Source organism: Lolium rigidum, chromosome 2 (genome assembly GCF_022539505.1).
Source record: "Lolium rigidum isolate FL_2022 chromosome 2, APGP_CSIRO_Lrig_0.1, whole genome shotgun sequence".
Classification (NCBI taxonomy): domain Eukaryota; kingdom Viridiplantae; phylum Streptophyta; class Magnoliopsida; order Poales; family Poaceae; genus Lolium; species Lolium rigidum.
In genome coordinates this window covers 215,131,575-215,147,254 of record NC_061509.1, presented here as the reverse complement: position 1 = coordinate 215,147,254, position 15,680 = coordinate 215,131,575, and the positions used below count along the sequence as shown (strand labels likewise).

Below are 15,680 nucleotides of genomic sequence, written 5' to 3'. Positions count from 1 at the left end.
TTGAGTTTGAACCATATGAAAATGTTTAACAAGCATCTTAACATCATTGGAGGTTCTCTCTACAATATTATGCAATTTACTAATAGCTCGAGAATTTTCCATTAAATGATTCTCTACTCTCATATTGAAATTATATTGCTTAACAACATAATTATCAAACTCATCTAAACATTGATCAGGAGGTTTTGAGTAAGGAATATCTTCTTTATCAAAGCGTTGAAGAGAATGTACCTCAATTGTGGATGAAGGGGGAGTTATCTTACAAAAATCTTCTATGGGGGGTAAATTCTTCACATCTTCAAATTTAATACCCTTCTCTTTAAGAGATTTCTTGGCTTCCCTCATATCTTCATCATTTAATTTAATCATACCCCTCTTCTTCAATATTGGTGTTGGGGTTGGTTCAGGTGTAGTCCAATCATCATGATTTCGGCCTATTCTAGCCAATAATTCTTCAGACTTCGTCCGGAGTTCTTTTCCTGAAAACACAACCAGACACAACTATCCAGGTATGCCCTAGACTCAATGGTTAGTCCACTATAAAATATATCAAGTAGGTCATGCTTTTCCAAATCATGTCCAGGCCGAGCTCTGATAAGAGAGCAAAACCTTGCCCAAGCTTCAAGCAATTTCTCTCCATCTTCCTGGTCAAAACTATAAATTTTCTGCAAGGCAATATGTTGAGCACTAGCAGGAAAATATTTCCGAAAGAAAACATCAAGCAAACCTTTTGGACTATCAATAGAATCAGGAGGAAAACTATTATACCAAGTTTTAGCATCATCTTTTAATGAGAAAGGAAATATTTTAGCAACAAAATAAGTACGCTTCTTGATATCATCAGAAAACAAGCTACTCAAAGTGGAGAGCTCATTCATGTGCTCTACAGCACTTTCTTTTTCAGTACCACAAAAAGGTGTTTTATCAACAATAGATATATGAGATAAATCAAGAGAGAAATCATAATCCTTATCCTTAATGTTTATAGGAGATGTGGCAAATTTAGGATTAGGAGACAGTTTATATCTAACAGCACGTTGTGCAAGAAGCTTTTTAATATTACTTGCATCAGTAGTAGCATTACATTTATCAATAAAATCATCATCAAGTTCCACATAATCTTCATCAAGATCATCACTAGAGTGTTCAACAGACTCAGGTGAATTAACAGGTGTAGCATTATTTTCATTAGGAATTTCAATACTTTCAATTTGTGTAGACCTAGCAATTGTAGCATCTAGAAAAGAACCTAATGAACCATTATCATCAAGCACAGCAGAAGCATCATAAAAATTATAAGAGGAATTTTCAGATTCAGCAGAGGTACCAGCATGTGAAGCTTGTGGTGGTGAAACAAGTTTACTTATCACAGATGGTGAATCAAGAGCAGCAGAGGTACTCAGAGTTGTACCTTTTCTTGTAGTGAATGGTAATATGGCGACTTTAGCATCGCGAGGTTTACCCATGATGGAGGATTTACAGCGAACAATATCAATTCAGGTGAACTTGCAAATAAAGCTATGCTCCCCGGCAACGGCGCCGTGAAAATAGTCTTGATGACCCACAAGTATAGGGGATCGCAACAGTCTTCGAGGGAAGTAAAACCCAATTTATTGATTCGACACAAGGGGAGCCAAAGAATATTTGTAAGCCTTAACAACTGAGTTGTCAATTAAGCTGCACCTGGAAACAGACTTGCTCGCAAGAGTTTATCAGTAGCAACAGTTTTATAGCAGTAGCAGTAGTGAAATATAAGCAACAGAGTAATAAAGACATCAGTAGTGATTATAGTAAACAGCAGGATTAAAATACTGTAGGCACAAGGATGGATGAACAGGCGCTGCATGGATGAGAGAACTCATGTAACAATCAAGGCAGGGCATTTGCAGATAATAATAAAGCGGTATCCAAGTACTAAATAACCATAGGCATGTGTTCCGTATATAGTCGTACGTGCTCGCAATGAGAAACTTGCACAACATCTTTTGTCCTACCAGCCGGTGGCAGCCAGGCCTCTAGGGAAACTACTGGTAATTAAGGTACTCCTTTTAATAGAGTACCGGAGCAAAGCATTAACACTCCGTGAACACATGTGATCCTCATATCACAGCCTTCCCCTCCGGTTGTCCCAATTTCTGTCACTTTGGGGCCTCGGGTTCCGGACAGCAATATGTGTATACAACTTGCAGGTAAGATCATAAAACAGTGAATATTATGTCCTGGCATTTATGTTTTGCTACTTCATAAAGGACAAGTTGAATACCACTTTGCTATGTTTTTTCTATGCTAAAAAATAAATAGTTGCTTTCAGTGCATTATTATTCATGATTTTTTTGTTTGAGTTACTTCTCTTGCTATAACATAGTTGCTAAGATCCATTGTTAGAATTATATTTATCATGCCTATGTTTAGAGTATTTTGATCCTAGCTCACAATACTTTTACAATAACTTGATCAAGATTGTGTTGGCTTCATGTCACCTCAAAAATTATTTTTTGTTGTCACTTACCTACTCGAGGATGACCAGGAGTTAATCTTGGGGATGCTTGATACGTTGCAAACGTATCTATAATTTTTGATTATCCATGCTTGTTTTACACCAATTTCTATATATTTTGTTTACACTTCGTTGCACTTTTATACATTTTCCGGCGCTAACCTATTGACAAGATGCCACAGTGTCATTTCCCTGTTTTCTGTTGTTTTGTATTTCAGAAAAGTTGTACAGGAAATATTCTCGAAATTGTACGAAACAAAAGCCGAAGTCAATATTCTACCATAACGAAGACAAAGTCTAGGGGTGGGATGAGGAGGGGCCACAGGGCGGCCAGACCACCCCATGGCGCGGCCAGGGTGTGGCCCGCGCCAAAGGGGTGGTGTGGCCCCCCCCCCCAGGCGGCCGCCGACCTCGCCCTTCCGCCTATTTATTCACGATCTCGGGAAAAACTCAAAAACTAGAGCCTCCGTCCAAGAAAAGTTCCGTCGCCACCGCCATCGTACAGACAAGTGATACGTCTCCGACGTATCGATAATTTCTTATGTTCCATGCCACATTATTGATGATATCTACATGTTTTATGCATACTTTATGTCATATTTATGCATTTTCCGGCACTAACCTATTAACGAGATGCCGAAGAGCCGATTCTGTTTTCTGCTGTTTTTGGTTTCAGAAATCCTAGTAAGGAAATATTCTCGGAATTGGACGAAATCAACGCCCAGGGGCCTATTTTGCCACGAAGCTTCCAGAAGACCGAAAGGGAAACAAATTTAGGCGACGAGGCGGCGACACGCCAGGGCGCGCGGCCCACCTCCTGGCCGCGCGGCCCTGTTGTGTGGGCCCCTCATGTCGCCTCTTTACCTGCCCTTCCGCCTACATATAGTCTTCGTTGCGAAACCCCCAGTACCGAGAGCCACGATACGGAAAACCTTCCAGAGACGCCGCCGCCGCCAATCCCATCTCGGGGGATTCAGGAGATCGCCTCCGGCACCCTACCGGAGAGGGAAATCATCTCCCGGAGGACTCTTCACCGCCATGGTCGCCTCCGGAGTGATGAGTGAGTAGTTCACCCCTGGACTATGGGTCCATAGCAGTAGCTAGATGGTCGTCTTCTCCTCATGTGCTTCATTGTCGGATCTTGTGAGCTGCCTAACATGATCAAGATCATCTATCTGTAATGCTATATGTTGTGTTTGTCGGGATCCGATGGATAGAGAATACTATGTTATGTTGATTATCAATCTATTACCTATGTGTTGTTTCTGATCTTGCATGCTCTCCGTTATTAGTAGAGGCTCGGCCAAGTTTTTACTCTTAACTCCAAGAGGGAGTATTTATGCTCGATAGTGGGTTCATGCCTCCATTAAATCCGGGACAATGACGGAAAGTTCTAAGGTTGTGGATGTCTTGTTGCCACTAGGGATAAAACATTGATGCTATGTCCGAGGATGTAGTTATTGATTACATTACGCACCATACTTAATGCAATTGTCCGTTGTTTGCAACTTAATACTGGAAGGGGTTCGGATGATAACTCGAAGGTGGACTTTTTAGGCATAGATGCATGCTGGATAGCGGTCTATGTACTTTGTCGTAATGCCCAATTAAATCTCACAATACTCATCATATCATGTATGTGCATGGTCATGCCCTCTCTATTTGTCAATTGCCCGACTGTAATTTGTTCACCCAACATGCTATTTATCTTATGGGAGAGACACCTCTAGTGAACTGTGGACCTCGGTCCATTCTTTTACATTGAATACAATCTACTGCAATATTTGTTCTACTGTTTTCTGCAAACAATCATCATCCACACTATACATCTAATCCTTTGTTACAGCAAGCCGGTGAGATTGACAACCTCACTGTTTCGTTGGGGCAAAGTACTTTGGTTGTGTTGTGCAGGTTCCACGTTGGCGCCGGAATCCCTGGTGTTGCGCCGCACTACATCCCGCCGCCATCAACCTTCGACGTGCTTCTTGGCTCCTCCTGGTTCGATAAACCTTGGTTTCTTTCCGGGGAAAACTTGCTACTCGTGCGCATCATACCTTCCTCTTGGGGTTCCCAACGGACGTGTTAATTACGCGCAATCAAGCTCTTTTTACGGCGCCGTTGCTTGGGGAGATCAAGACACGCTGCAAGGGGAGTCTCCACAATCCAATCTCTTTACTTTGTTTTTGTCTTGCTTTATTTTATTTACTACTTTGTTTGCTGCATTATATGAAAACACAAAAAATTAGTTGCTAGCTTTACTTTATTTACTGTCTTGCACTCTATATCAAAAACACAAAAAATTAGTTACTTGCATTTACTTTATCTAGTTTGCTTTATTTACTACTGCTAAAATGAGTAATCCTGAAGTTGAAGTTCGTTCGTTTAAGCAACAAGGGGGAGAATGTTTAAAAGATGCTTGGTATAGAATTAGTGATGCCCATAATAGGTGCACTAAGAAACACTCCACCACTATCCTACTCAGGAATTTTTATGTTGGTATCTCTAGCTGGAATAGGTATGTTCTTGATTGTCTCGCGGGAGGTAACTTCCTAGGCGCTCCTGTTTTAGAAGCTAGTTGCATTATTGAGAGTTTATTTGGAATACCATCTGTTAATGAAGTTAAAATTGAAACCTCTCTTGAAGATGTCATGAAAAAGCTGGAAACCATAGAGCAAAACCTTCCAAGTATTGAGACTACTTTGGGAGCATTACTTGATAGCACTGATAAACTTGATAAATCTCTAGGTGGAATTAATGAGAGAATCGCCATCTTAGAATCTTGTGCTATTCATGATAATCAAACCCAAAGGATTAGTGAACTCGAAGAGGCTATGGGAACATTGGGTTCAACCTTTTCATCTATAAAGTTTAGAGAGAAAGCTTATGTGGGAAAGGAGCAAAAGTTTATGTATGTCTCTAAAGTGCCTAAACCAAAAAAATATTATTATAGGACTAAAATTGACAAAGCCCTTAGTACCACTACAGATGGGGGAGCTTATGATATCGATGCTCCATCTCTTGATAATACTTGATACACACTTTCTGCGCCTAGCTGAAAGGCGTTAAAGAAAAGCGCTTAAGGGAGACAACCCATGTTTTTACTATAGTACTTTTATTTTATATTTGAGTCTTGGAAGTTGTTTACTACTGTATCAACCTCTCCTTATATTAGTTTTGTGCATTGTTGTGCCAAGTAAAGTCGTTGATAGTAAGGTTCATACTAGATTTGGATTACTGCGCAGAAACAGATTTCTTTTCTGTCACGAATTTCGACCTGCCTCTCTGTAGGTAGCTCAGAAAAATATGCCAATTTACGTGCATGATCCTCAGATATGTACGCAACTTTCATTCAATTTGAGCATTTTCATTTGAGCAAGTCTGGTGCCTCAATAAAATCTGTCTTTACGGACTGTTCTGTTTTGACAGATTCTGCCTTTTATTTCGCATTGCCTCTTTTGCTATGATGGATGAATTTCTTTGTTCCATTAATGTCCAGTAGCTTTGTGCAATGTCCAGAAGTGTTAAGAATGATTATTTCACCTCTGAACATGTGAATTTTTATTATGCACTAACCCTCTAATGAGTTGTTTCGAGTTTGGTGTGGAGGAAGTTTTCAAGGATCAAGAGAGGGAGATGATACAATATGATCAAGGAGAGTGGAAGCTCTAAGCTTGGGGATGCCCCGGTGGTTCACCCCTGCATATTTTAAGAAGACTCAAGCGTCTAAGCTTGGGGATGCCCAAGGCATCCCCTTCTTCATCGACAACATTATCGGGTTCCTCCCCTGAAACTATATTTTTATTCCATCACATCTTATGTGCTTTGCTTGGAGCGTCGGTTTGTTTTTGTTTTTGTTTTTGTTTGAATAAAATGGATCCTAGCATTCATTGTGTGGGAGAGAGACACGCTCCGCTGTTGCATATGGACAAATATGTCCTTAGGCTTTACTCATAGTATTCATGGCGAAGGTTGAATCTTCTTCGTTAAATTGTTATATGGTTGGAATCGGGAAATGCTACATGTAGTAATTCTAAAATGTCTTGAATAATTTGATACTTGGCAATTGTTGTGATCATGTTTAAGATCTTGCATCATACACTTTGCACCTATTAATGAAGAAACACCTAGAGCTTGCTAAATTTGGTTTGCATAATTGGTCTCTCTAAAGTCTAGATAATTTCTAGTATTGAGTTTGAACAACAAGGAAGACGGTGTAGAGTCTTATAATGTTTACAATATGTCTTTTATGTGAGTTTTGCTGCACCGGTTCATCCTTGTGTTTGTTTCAAATAACCTTGCTAGCCTAAACCTTGTATCGAGAGGGAATACTTCTCATGCATCCAAAATCCTTGAGCCAACCACTATGCCATTTGTGTCCACCATACCTACCTACTACATGGTATTTCTCCGCCATTCCAAAGTAAATTGCTTGAGTGCTACCTTTAAAATTTCCATTCTTTACCTTTGCAATATATAGCTCATGGGACAAATAGCTTAAAAACTATTGTGGTATTGAATATGTACTTATGCACTTTATCTCTTATTAAGTTGCTTGTTGTGCGATAACCATGTTCCCGGGGACGCCATCAACTACTCTTTGTTGAATATCATGTGAGTTGCTATGCATGTCCGTCTTGTCTGAAGTAAGGGAGATTTACCACTCATTTAATGGTTAGAGCATGCATATTGTTAGAGAAGAACATTGGCCGCTAACTAAAGCCATGATCCATGGTGGAAGTTACAGTTTTGGACATATATCCACAATCTCATATGAGAACATTAATTGTTGCTACATGCTTATGCATTAAAGAGGAGTCCATTATCTGTTGTCTATGTTGTCCCGGTATGGATGTCTAAGTTGAGAATAATCAAAAGCGAGAAATCCAAATGCGAGCTTTCTCCTTAGACCTTTGTACAGGCGGCATAGAGGTACCCCTTTGTGACACTTGGTTAAAACATGTGTATTGCGATAATCCCGGTAATCCGAGCTAATTAGGACAAGGTGCGGGCACTATTAGTATACTATGCATGAGGCTTGCAACTTGTAAGATATAATTTACATAACACATATGCTTTATTACTACCGTTGACAAAATTGTTTCTTGTTTTCAAAACCAAAGCTCTAGCACAAATATAGCAATCAATGCTTCCCTCTGCGAAGGGCATTTCTTTTACTTTTATGTTGAGTCGGTTCACCTATCTCTCTCCACCTCAAGAAGCAAACACTTGTGTGAACTGTGCATTGATTCCTACATACTTGCATATTGCACTTGTTATATTACTTTACATTGACAATATCCATGAGATATGCATGTTATAAGTTGAAAGCAACCGCTGAAACTTAATCTTCGTTTGTGTTGCTTCAATACCTTTACTTTGATTTATTGCTTTATGAGTTAACTCTTATGCAAGACTTATTGATGCTTGTCTTGAAAGTACTATTCATGAAAAGTCTTTGCTTTATGATTCATTTGTTTACTCATGTCATTACCATTGTTTTGATCGCTGCATTCATTACATATGCTTACAATAGTATGATCAAGGTTATGATGGCATGTCACTCCGAAATTATCTTTGTTATCGTTTACTGCTCGGGACGAGCAGGAACTAAGCTTGGGGATGCTGATACGTCTCCGACGTATCGATAATTTGTTATGTTCCATGCCACATTATTGATGATATCTACATGTTTTATGCATACTTTATGTCATATTTATGCATTTTCCGGCACTAACCTATTAACGAGATGCCGAAGAGCCGATTGCTTGTTTTCTGCTGTTTTTGGTTTCAGAAATCCTAGTAAGGAAATATTCTCGGAATTGGACGAAATCAACGCCCGAGGGCCTATTTTGCCACGAAGCTTCCAGAAGACCGAAAGGGAAACGAATTGAGGCGACGAGGCGGCGACACGCCAGGGCGGCGCGGCCCACCTCCTGGCCGCGCGGCCCTGTTGTGTGGGCCCCTCGCGTCGCCTCTTTACCTGCCCTTCCGCCTACATATAGTATTCGTCGCGAAACCCCCAGTACCGAGAGCCACGATACGGAAAACCTTCCAGAGACGCCACCGCCGCCAATCCCATCTCGGGGGATTCAGGAGATCGCCTCCGGCACCCTGCCGGAGAGGGGAATCATCTCCCGGAGGACTCTTCACCGCCATGGTCGCCTCCGGAGTGATGAGTGAGTAGTTCACCCCTGGACTATGGGTCCATAGCAGTAGCTAGATGGTCGTCTTCTCCTCATGTGCTTCATTGTCGGATCTTGTGAGCTGCCTAACATGATCAAGATCATCTATCTGTAATGCTATATGTTGTGTTTGTCGGGATCCGATGGATAGAGAATACTATGTTATGTTGATTATCAATCTATTACCTATGTGTTGTTTATGATCTTGCATGCTCTCCGTTATTACTTATTAGTAGAGGCTCTGGCCAAGTTTTTACTCTTAACTCCAAGAGGGAGTATTTATGCTCGATAGTGGGTTCATGCCTCCATTAAATGCGGGACGAGTGACGGAAAGTTCTAAGGTTGTGGATGTCTTGTTGCCACTAGGGATAAAACATTGATGCTATGTCCGAGGATGTAGTTATTGATTACATTACGCACCATACTTAATGCAATTGTCTGTTGTTTGCAACTTAATACTGGAAGGGGTTCGGATGATAACCTCGAAGGTGGACTTTTTAGGCATAGATGCATGCTTGGATAGCGGTCTATGTACTTTGTCGTAATGCTCAATTAAATCTCACAATACTCATCATATCATGTATGTGCATGGTCATGCCCTCTCTATTTGTCAATTGCCCGACTGTAATTTGTTCACCCAACATGCTATTTATCTTATGGGAGAGACACCTCTAGTGAACTGTGGACCCCGGTCCATTCTTTTACATTGAATACAATCTACTGCAATATTTGTTCTACTGTTTTCTGCAAACAATCATCATCCACACTATACATCTAATCCTTTGTTACAGCAAGCCGGTGAGATTGACAACCTCACTTGTTTCGTTGGGGCAAAGTACTTTGGTTGTGTTGTGCAGGTTCCACGTTGGCGCCGGAATCCCTGGTGTTGCGCCGCACTACATCCCGCCGCCATCAACCTTCGACGTGCTTCTTGGCTCCTCCTGGTTCGATAAACCTTGGTTTCTTTCTGAGGGAAAACTTGCTACTGTGCGCATCATACCTTCCTCTTGGGGTTCCCAACGGACGTGTTAATTACGCGCAATCAACAAGTTTCGGGGGTCAGAAGTTCCTGTTTCAGCACCCTGCCGGGACAGGGATTGACCCTCGGAGCCATCTCCATCGACTCCACCGCCTCCATTTTGACTCCATGATGGTTTGTGAGTAGTTCCCCCTGGACTGTGGGTTCTCGGCTGTAGCTAGTTGGTACTTTCTCTCCCATGTATTTCAATACAATGATCTCATGAGATGCCTTACATGATTGAGATCCATATGATGTAATCAGTGTTGTGTTTGTTGGGATCCGATAAGTTATGGAATTGTGATCAGATTGTTCATCATATTATCATACTACTATTATTTAGGATCTTGCATGCTCTCCGGTACTTGTAGCTACCCTGATCAAGTAGTTGCATGTATCTTCAAGAGAGAATATTTATGCTCGATAGTGGGTTCATGCCTCTAGTTTTCTGGAATAGTGACAATAACTTCTAAGATTGTAGATGTGCTATTGCTACTAGGAAGAAAATAACAACGTTTTGTCTAAGGATAATTTTAGTTTTTACTTTACGCACATTGCTTAATGCGATAATTTGTTGCTTGCAACTTAATACTGGAAGGGGTTCGGATGATAACATGAAGGTGGATTATTAGTCATAGACGCAGTTGGATTACGGTCTATGTATTATGTTGTAATTCCCAATTAAATACTACAGTAACCTTTATCTTAGCATAGCATGAATTGTCATGCCCTCACAATTATCAATTGCCCAACTATAATTTGTTCACTCAACACATGTTATTTGTTTGGAGAGTTACCACTAGTGTAGATAGCTGGGAACCCCGGTCCTTCTGTCATTATCATTGCTCTACAGTCAACTACACACTGGAATACTTTCTGGTGCCATCTCCTCTATGTTACTTCTATTGCTGCTGTGTTACTATTGCCATTGCTCTCATATTACTGATGCTTTCACATCACCCCTGCTACTAGTGCTTTTCTAGGTGCAACTGAATTGACAACTTCGCTGTTAAGCCTTATAAGTATTCTTTACCTCCCCTTGTGTCGAATCAATAAATTTGGGTTTTACTTCCCTTGAAGACTGCTGCGATCCCCTATACTTGTGGGTCATCAGTGATCGACATGGATGTACACTTGCCCTCGAAGATCCTCGTGTTGCGACAACATGCGCATGGCGAGCATGACTAGCAAGTTCGCCTTCTTCCGGTCCATCAGAGCGAAGCGATGAGTAGCTTGAATCCACCAAACATTGAGGCCACCGTCAGCGATGCGTGACAAACCAAGGCGGGCGACCAGCCCAAACCGAACACCACGCGTGAAACCGCAGTGTAGAGATAGGTGGTCGAGCGTCTCGCTGGCGACGTCGCAGAGCGGGCAGATGGTGTGGGAAAGCTGTCTGCGGCGTAGCTGACGATCCGCCATCCAGCATCACCTGTGCAAAGCAAGCCAAGCGTGCATCTTGTACTTAAGCGGCGCAAACCAGTTCCAGACAAGCTACGCATTGGGGAGGCCGGTAGTGCCTTGGAAAAGCAAGCGGGGCAATAATTGGCCATCTCCTTGCCACTTTCATCGAAAAGAATCCGGAACAGGCGTGTCGTGCCCCTCGAACGGCACGCCCTGACCGCTGCCCATAGCCTTAGGTACTACATAGCCACATCCACCGTAAGCACGCCCACGATGTCAGAAGCCCAACTGTTGCTGGCGAGGCCATTGCGAACGGTGCGCCGCCACTGCACAACCGGCTGAATTAGCTTGATAAGGTTAGGCACGATGGCAACGGCCGGGAGGCCTCCGATTCATGCATCTTCCTAGTATAGGACAGAAGCACCATCACCCAGGTCAATCCAAACAGAAGCGTTGAACAACGCGAGGGAGCCCTGGCACACCCGCACATGGAGGCCATTCCAAGGCTTGGATCCATCCATTTTCTGCAGCCACACCCACCATGCATGGAGGACAACGTTCATCTGCCTAAGGTCGTGCAGGCCCAGACTGCCGAGACTCTTTGGCTGGCACACCGAGGCTCATGCCATGACGGAGCAACCTCCTTGGGCATCATCCTTGCCTGCCCAGAGGAAGCTTCTACGCAATTTGTCCACCGCCCTGAAGAACCAAGGGTCCAGGTCGAGCGGAAGCTTCTACGCAATTCCCATGATGCTTCACCGCATAAAGCTTTCGTGTCCACCGACTCGATTTCGGTCTTTGTTGGTCCTGCGCTTCACCGATGACCCACCCCTGCGCTTTGGGAGCGAAAAATGGTCATGTGCCATGCTTGCAGCGGTGAACACGAGTTCGGTCTCACCGCCAGACTCCTCGTTCGATGATGATTCGATGAAGTTTTTGTAGAAAAACTCAATTGCCTTACTACTCATCTGCACAAGAGAAATAAATATGTCAGTCCAATGTCTATGCCCTCGCCGCTGCAATGGAGGAGAAAGAAACTTGGACTCCATTCATACCTCAAGGGTCGATCGGGCCACCGGACGAGCAGGTTGTGGACGCACCGCCGAGCGACGCGTTTGCAAAAGAGTTGATGTCGTGGCCTATGGCTAGATGACGGACAATGCGCATCCACATCTAGCAGCACGCGCGGTAAGCGCCCTTGCTTGAAATGGGGAAGTGTCGACTATGGCCGGGGGCGGCAACGGCCAACAAGAACAGTTGTCGATGGCGTACTCGGTGGCCAGAGACCGTGGTTGGTGGGCAGCACGAACCGCTAGGAACTGGCGACGGCAACGATAAGCGAAAGTGCGGACGACGGCACTGCTCTGAGGGTGGCGACGGAGATGAAGGGCAAAGGGTTGGGAAGACGAGTTGCTTCTATGTGTCTTGTGTGAAACTAACGGGAGGGCATGGAGTGGCCAAAGGGAGGATGAGGGAGGACAACGTGCACTGTCCGGCCCAATTTCTAACGGCCCAAGAGAGAATGGGTCGCACGAGTGAAGATGCCCTTATGCTAGTTTTTCGTCACACAGTTTATTGCAATTTAATCAATAAATCATGGGCAGGAAACAACAGTGAGTTCGCGATCTGCGCACATCTTCCCACGTGCCATGTTTGGTGTGCTGGGTTATCCGCACGAGCGCGACCCATGGTCTTTGTTTCTCTGAATAAAAAACCATTATTTAGTAAGTACAGTATTCTTTTTGTGTTTGTGTGTGGGGGAATATATTCAGTGTTTTCTTGCTACAGACTGCAATTGCATTAGTGCAAGCTTGCGCCCAATTTGGGGATTCGGAGGGTCCTTCACGCATCAGCCAGAAATAAAACGGCCCCTTCGCCTAGCTCTGCTCGGGGCTTGCTTGGACTTTATAGTATACGTCCACGTCGCACGGCCTTGGAGTTGGAGTTGGAGGAGAGGAGCTGAGGGACAGGCGGGGAATCACCAACCGATGGCCGGCACCCAGCGGTCGGAGGTGGCGCTTGCAGCGGCGGTACGGGACCCGCCGCCGGCGCCGCCGTCATCGAGCTCCGGCACGGCCGACATAGGACAAGAGGTGAGCTCCCACGAACTACTTTCTCCAGTCATCCTATGAAGCAATTTCTTCCGGCCGTACTTGCGCTTCGTTTCGGCCACCGCGCCGCCGGTAGCTGCTCCGGTCAGCACTGGTCGTGCTCGATCAAGCAACTTGAGCGAGATTAGATTCTGCGGGCACTGAGGAAGGTGACGTCTGGATGGGAATGGTTCGTTCCGATCACAAACCTTGAGACAGATGAGGCAGGCCCGTGTAGCTCCGGCCCACAGATGCTCATACTATCACGAGCAAAGGTTTAAGGCGTTGGATCAGAAAGCCCATGATAGACTTCTCTTCTCCCTTTCGGCCATCATTCCCCTGCGCGCGAATGAACGAAAACCTCAAGTTTCACCACAAGATTTGATCTTGCATCTGCCTTCAGTTCGTTGTAGAAACCCTCGTGTTAGCTAATGCTGCATTGCTTCTACGTACAAGATTTCACCTTGCTTGCTTGCTTGCTGCTACGTGCAACTCCGCTTGTATCCACAGACCACAATGCTGCATTTGCTGCTAATGGTTTGATCTGAAGAATTGTGTCTTTTCTTTTCCAGCAGAAGCCCGCCCAGAACGCCGAGCCGGCGACCTGCACGGCGCCACCGATGGGCGCGGAGGAGGGCACGGAGCATCAGGGCCTCCCTGACAGCTCCGGAGACGCGCCATCGCTCCGCAAACTGTCGATGGTCCCGCTCATCTTCATCATCTTCTACGAGGTCTCCGGCGGGCCGTTCGGGATCGAGGACACCGTGGGCGCTGCAGGGCCGCTCCTCGCCATCGTCGGGTTCCTGGCCCTCCCCGTCATCTGGAGCATACCGGAGGCGCTGATCACGGCGGAGCTGGGCACCATGTTCCCGGAGAACAGCGGGTTCGTCGTGTGGGTGGCCTCGGCGCTCGGCCCCTACTGGGGGTTCCAGCAGGGCTGGATGAAGTGGCTCAGTGGCGTCATCGACAACGCCCTGTACCCTGTCCTATTCCTGGACTATCTCAAGTCCGCCGTCCCCGCGCTGGGCGGAGGCGCGCCGAGGGCGGTTTCCGTCGTCGGCCTAACGGCGCTGCTGACGCTGCTGAACTACCGGGGGCTCACCGTCTTGGGGTGGGCGGCCATCTGCATCGGGGCCTTCTCCCTCACGCCTTTCCTCGTCATGGGGATCATCTCCATCCCCAAGCTCCGGCCGGCGCGGTGGCTCGCGGTGGACCTCCACGACGTCGACTGGAACCTGTACCTGAACACTCTGTTCTGGAACCTCAACTATTGGGACTCGGTCAGCACGATATCCGGAGAGGTGAAGAACCCCGGCAAGACGCTGCCCAAGGCGCTGTTCTACGCGGTCATCTTCGTGGTGGTCGGCTACCTGTACCCTCTCCTCGCGGGGACCGGCGCGGTGCCGCTGGACAGGGGGCAGTGGACGGACGGCTACTTCGCCGACATCGCGAAGCTGCTGGGCGGCGCGTGGCTCATGTGGTGGGTGCAGGCGGCGGCGGCGGTGTCGAACATGGGGCTGTTCGTGGCGGAGATGAGCAGCGACTCGTACCAGCTCCTGGGCATGGCGGAGCGGGGCATGCTGCCGGCCTTCTTCGCGTGGCGGTCCAGGTACGGGACACCGCTGATCGGCATCCTCTTCTCGGCCTCGGGCGTGCTGCTGCTGTCGACCATGAGCTTCCAGGAGATCGTGGCGGCCGAGAACTTCCTCTACTGCTTCGGCATGATGATGGAGTTCATCTCGTTCGTCCTGCTGCGGGTGAGGATGCCCGACGCCCCGCGGCCGTACAGGGTGCCGCTGGGCACGGCCGGGTGCGTGGCCATGCTGGTGCCCGCGACGGCGCTGATCGTGGCGGTGCTGGCGCTGTCGACGCTGAAGGTGGCGCTGGTCAGCCTGGTTGCGGTGGCCGTCGGGCTCGTGCTGCAGCCTGCGCTGAAGTTCGTGGAGAAGAAGCGGTGGCTCAGGTTCTCCGTCAACCCCGACCTCCCGGGGATTGACGTGACCCACCAGCCCGTCGCGCCGGACGACCCGTTGGTCGTGTAGGCATGCTTGTTTATCGTGCGTTGGTGCTCTCGACGAACTGGGCAATCAACAAAGCAGGATCATGTTTTTTGAATCTAGTTTGGGGTGAATTATACATATCGAGATCTATTTTTTTTAACACTAAGGGTCCATAAGAGTATCTCCACCGGCGCCCCCCAAATAGTCGCCGGCAGGGGCGCTGACACTGTCGTATGGGGGACGCCGGCACATCATCCTCTATTTGGGGGAGCTGCTCCCACACCGGCGCGCCCCATACGACAGCCCCAATAGATAATTTAAATTTGGAAACTTAAACAAAAGCATAGAAATTCGAATAAGTTTATGAATTTAAAGTTTGAGCCAACACACGACTACCAAATTCGAATAGGTTTTCGAATATGAAGTTTGGGCCAACATACGGCCACCAAATCGCCGTCTCCGGCGCAAAAAAAACGTCTTCCAAGACAA

General features: G+C 46.0%; 1 protein-coding gene across 1 annotated transcript; it reads left to right on the top strand.

Annotated features, from left to right (window-relative positions):
* The first annotated feature begins 13,796 nt into the window (after nt 1–13,796).
* Nucleotides 13,797–15,329, top strand: LOC124688113 (polyamine transporter PUT1). Its single transcript, XM_047221830.1, has one exon. The coding sequence runs from the start codon at nt 13,812–13,814 to the stop codon at nt 15,231–15,233; it is 1,422 nt and encodes a 473-aa protein (XP_047077786.1). The 5' UTR covers nt 13,797–13,811; the 3' UTR covers nt 15,234–15,329.
* Nucleotides 15,330–15,680: the final 351 nt, after the last annotated feature.

Excerpts from the sequence above, each read along its gene's own strand:
- LOC124688113 (XM_047221830.1), top strand. The coding sequence starts at position 13,812 with ATGGGCGCGGAGGAGGGCACGGAGCATCAGGGCCTCCCTGACAGCTCC.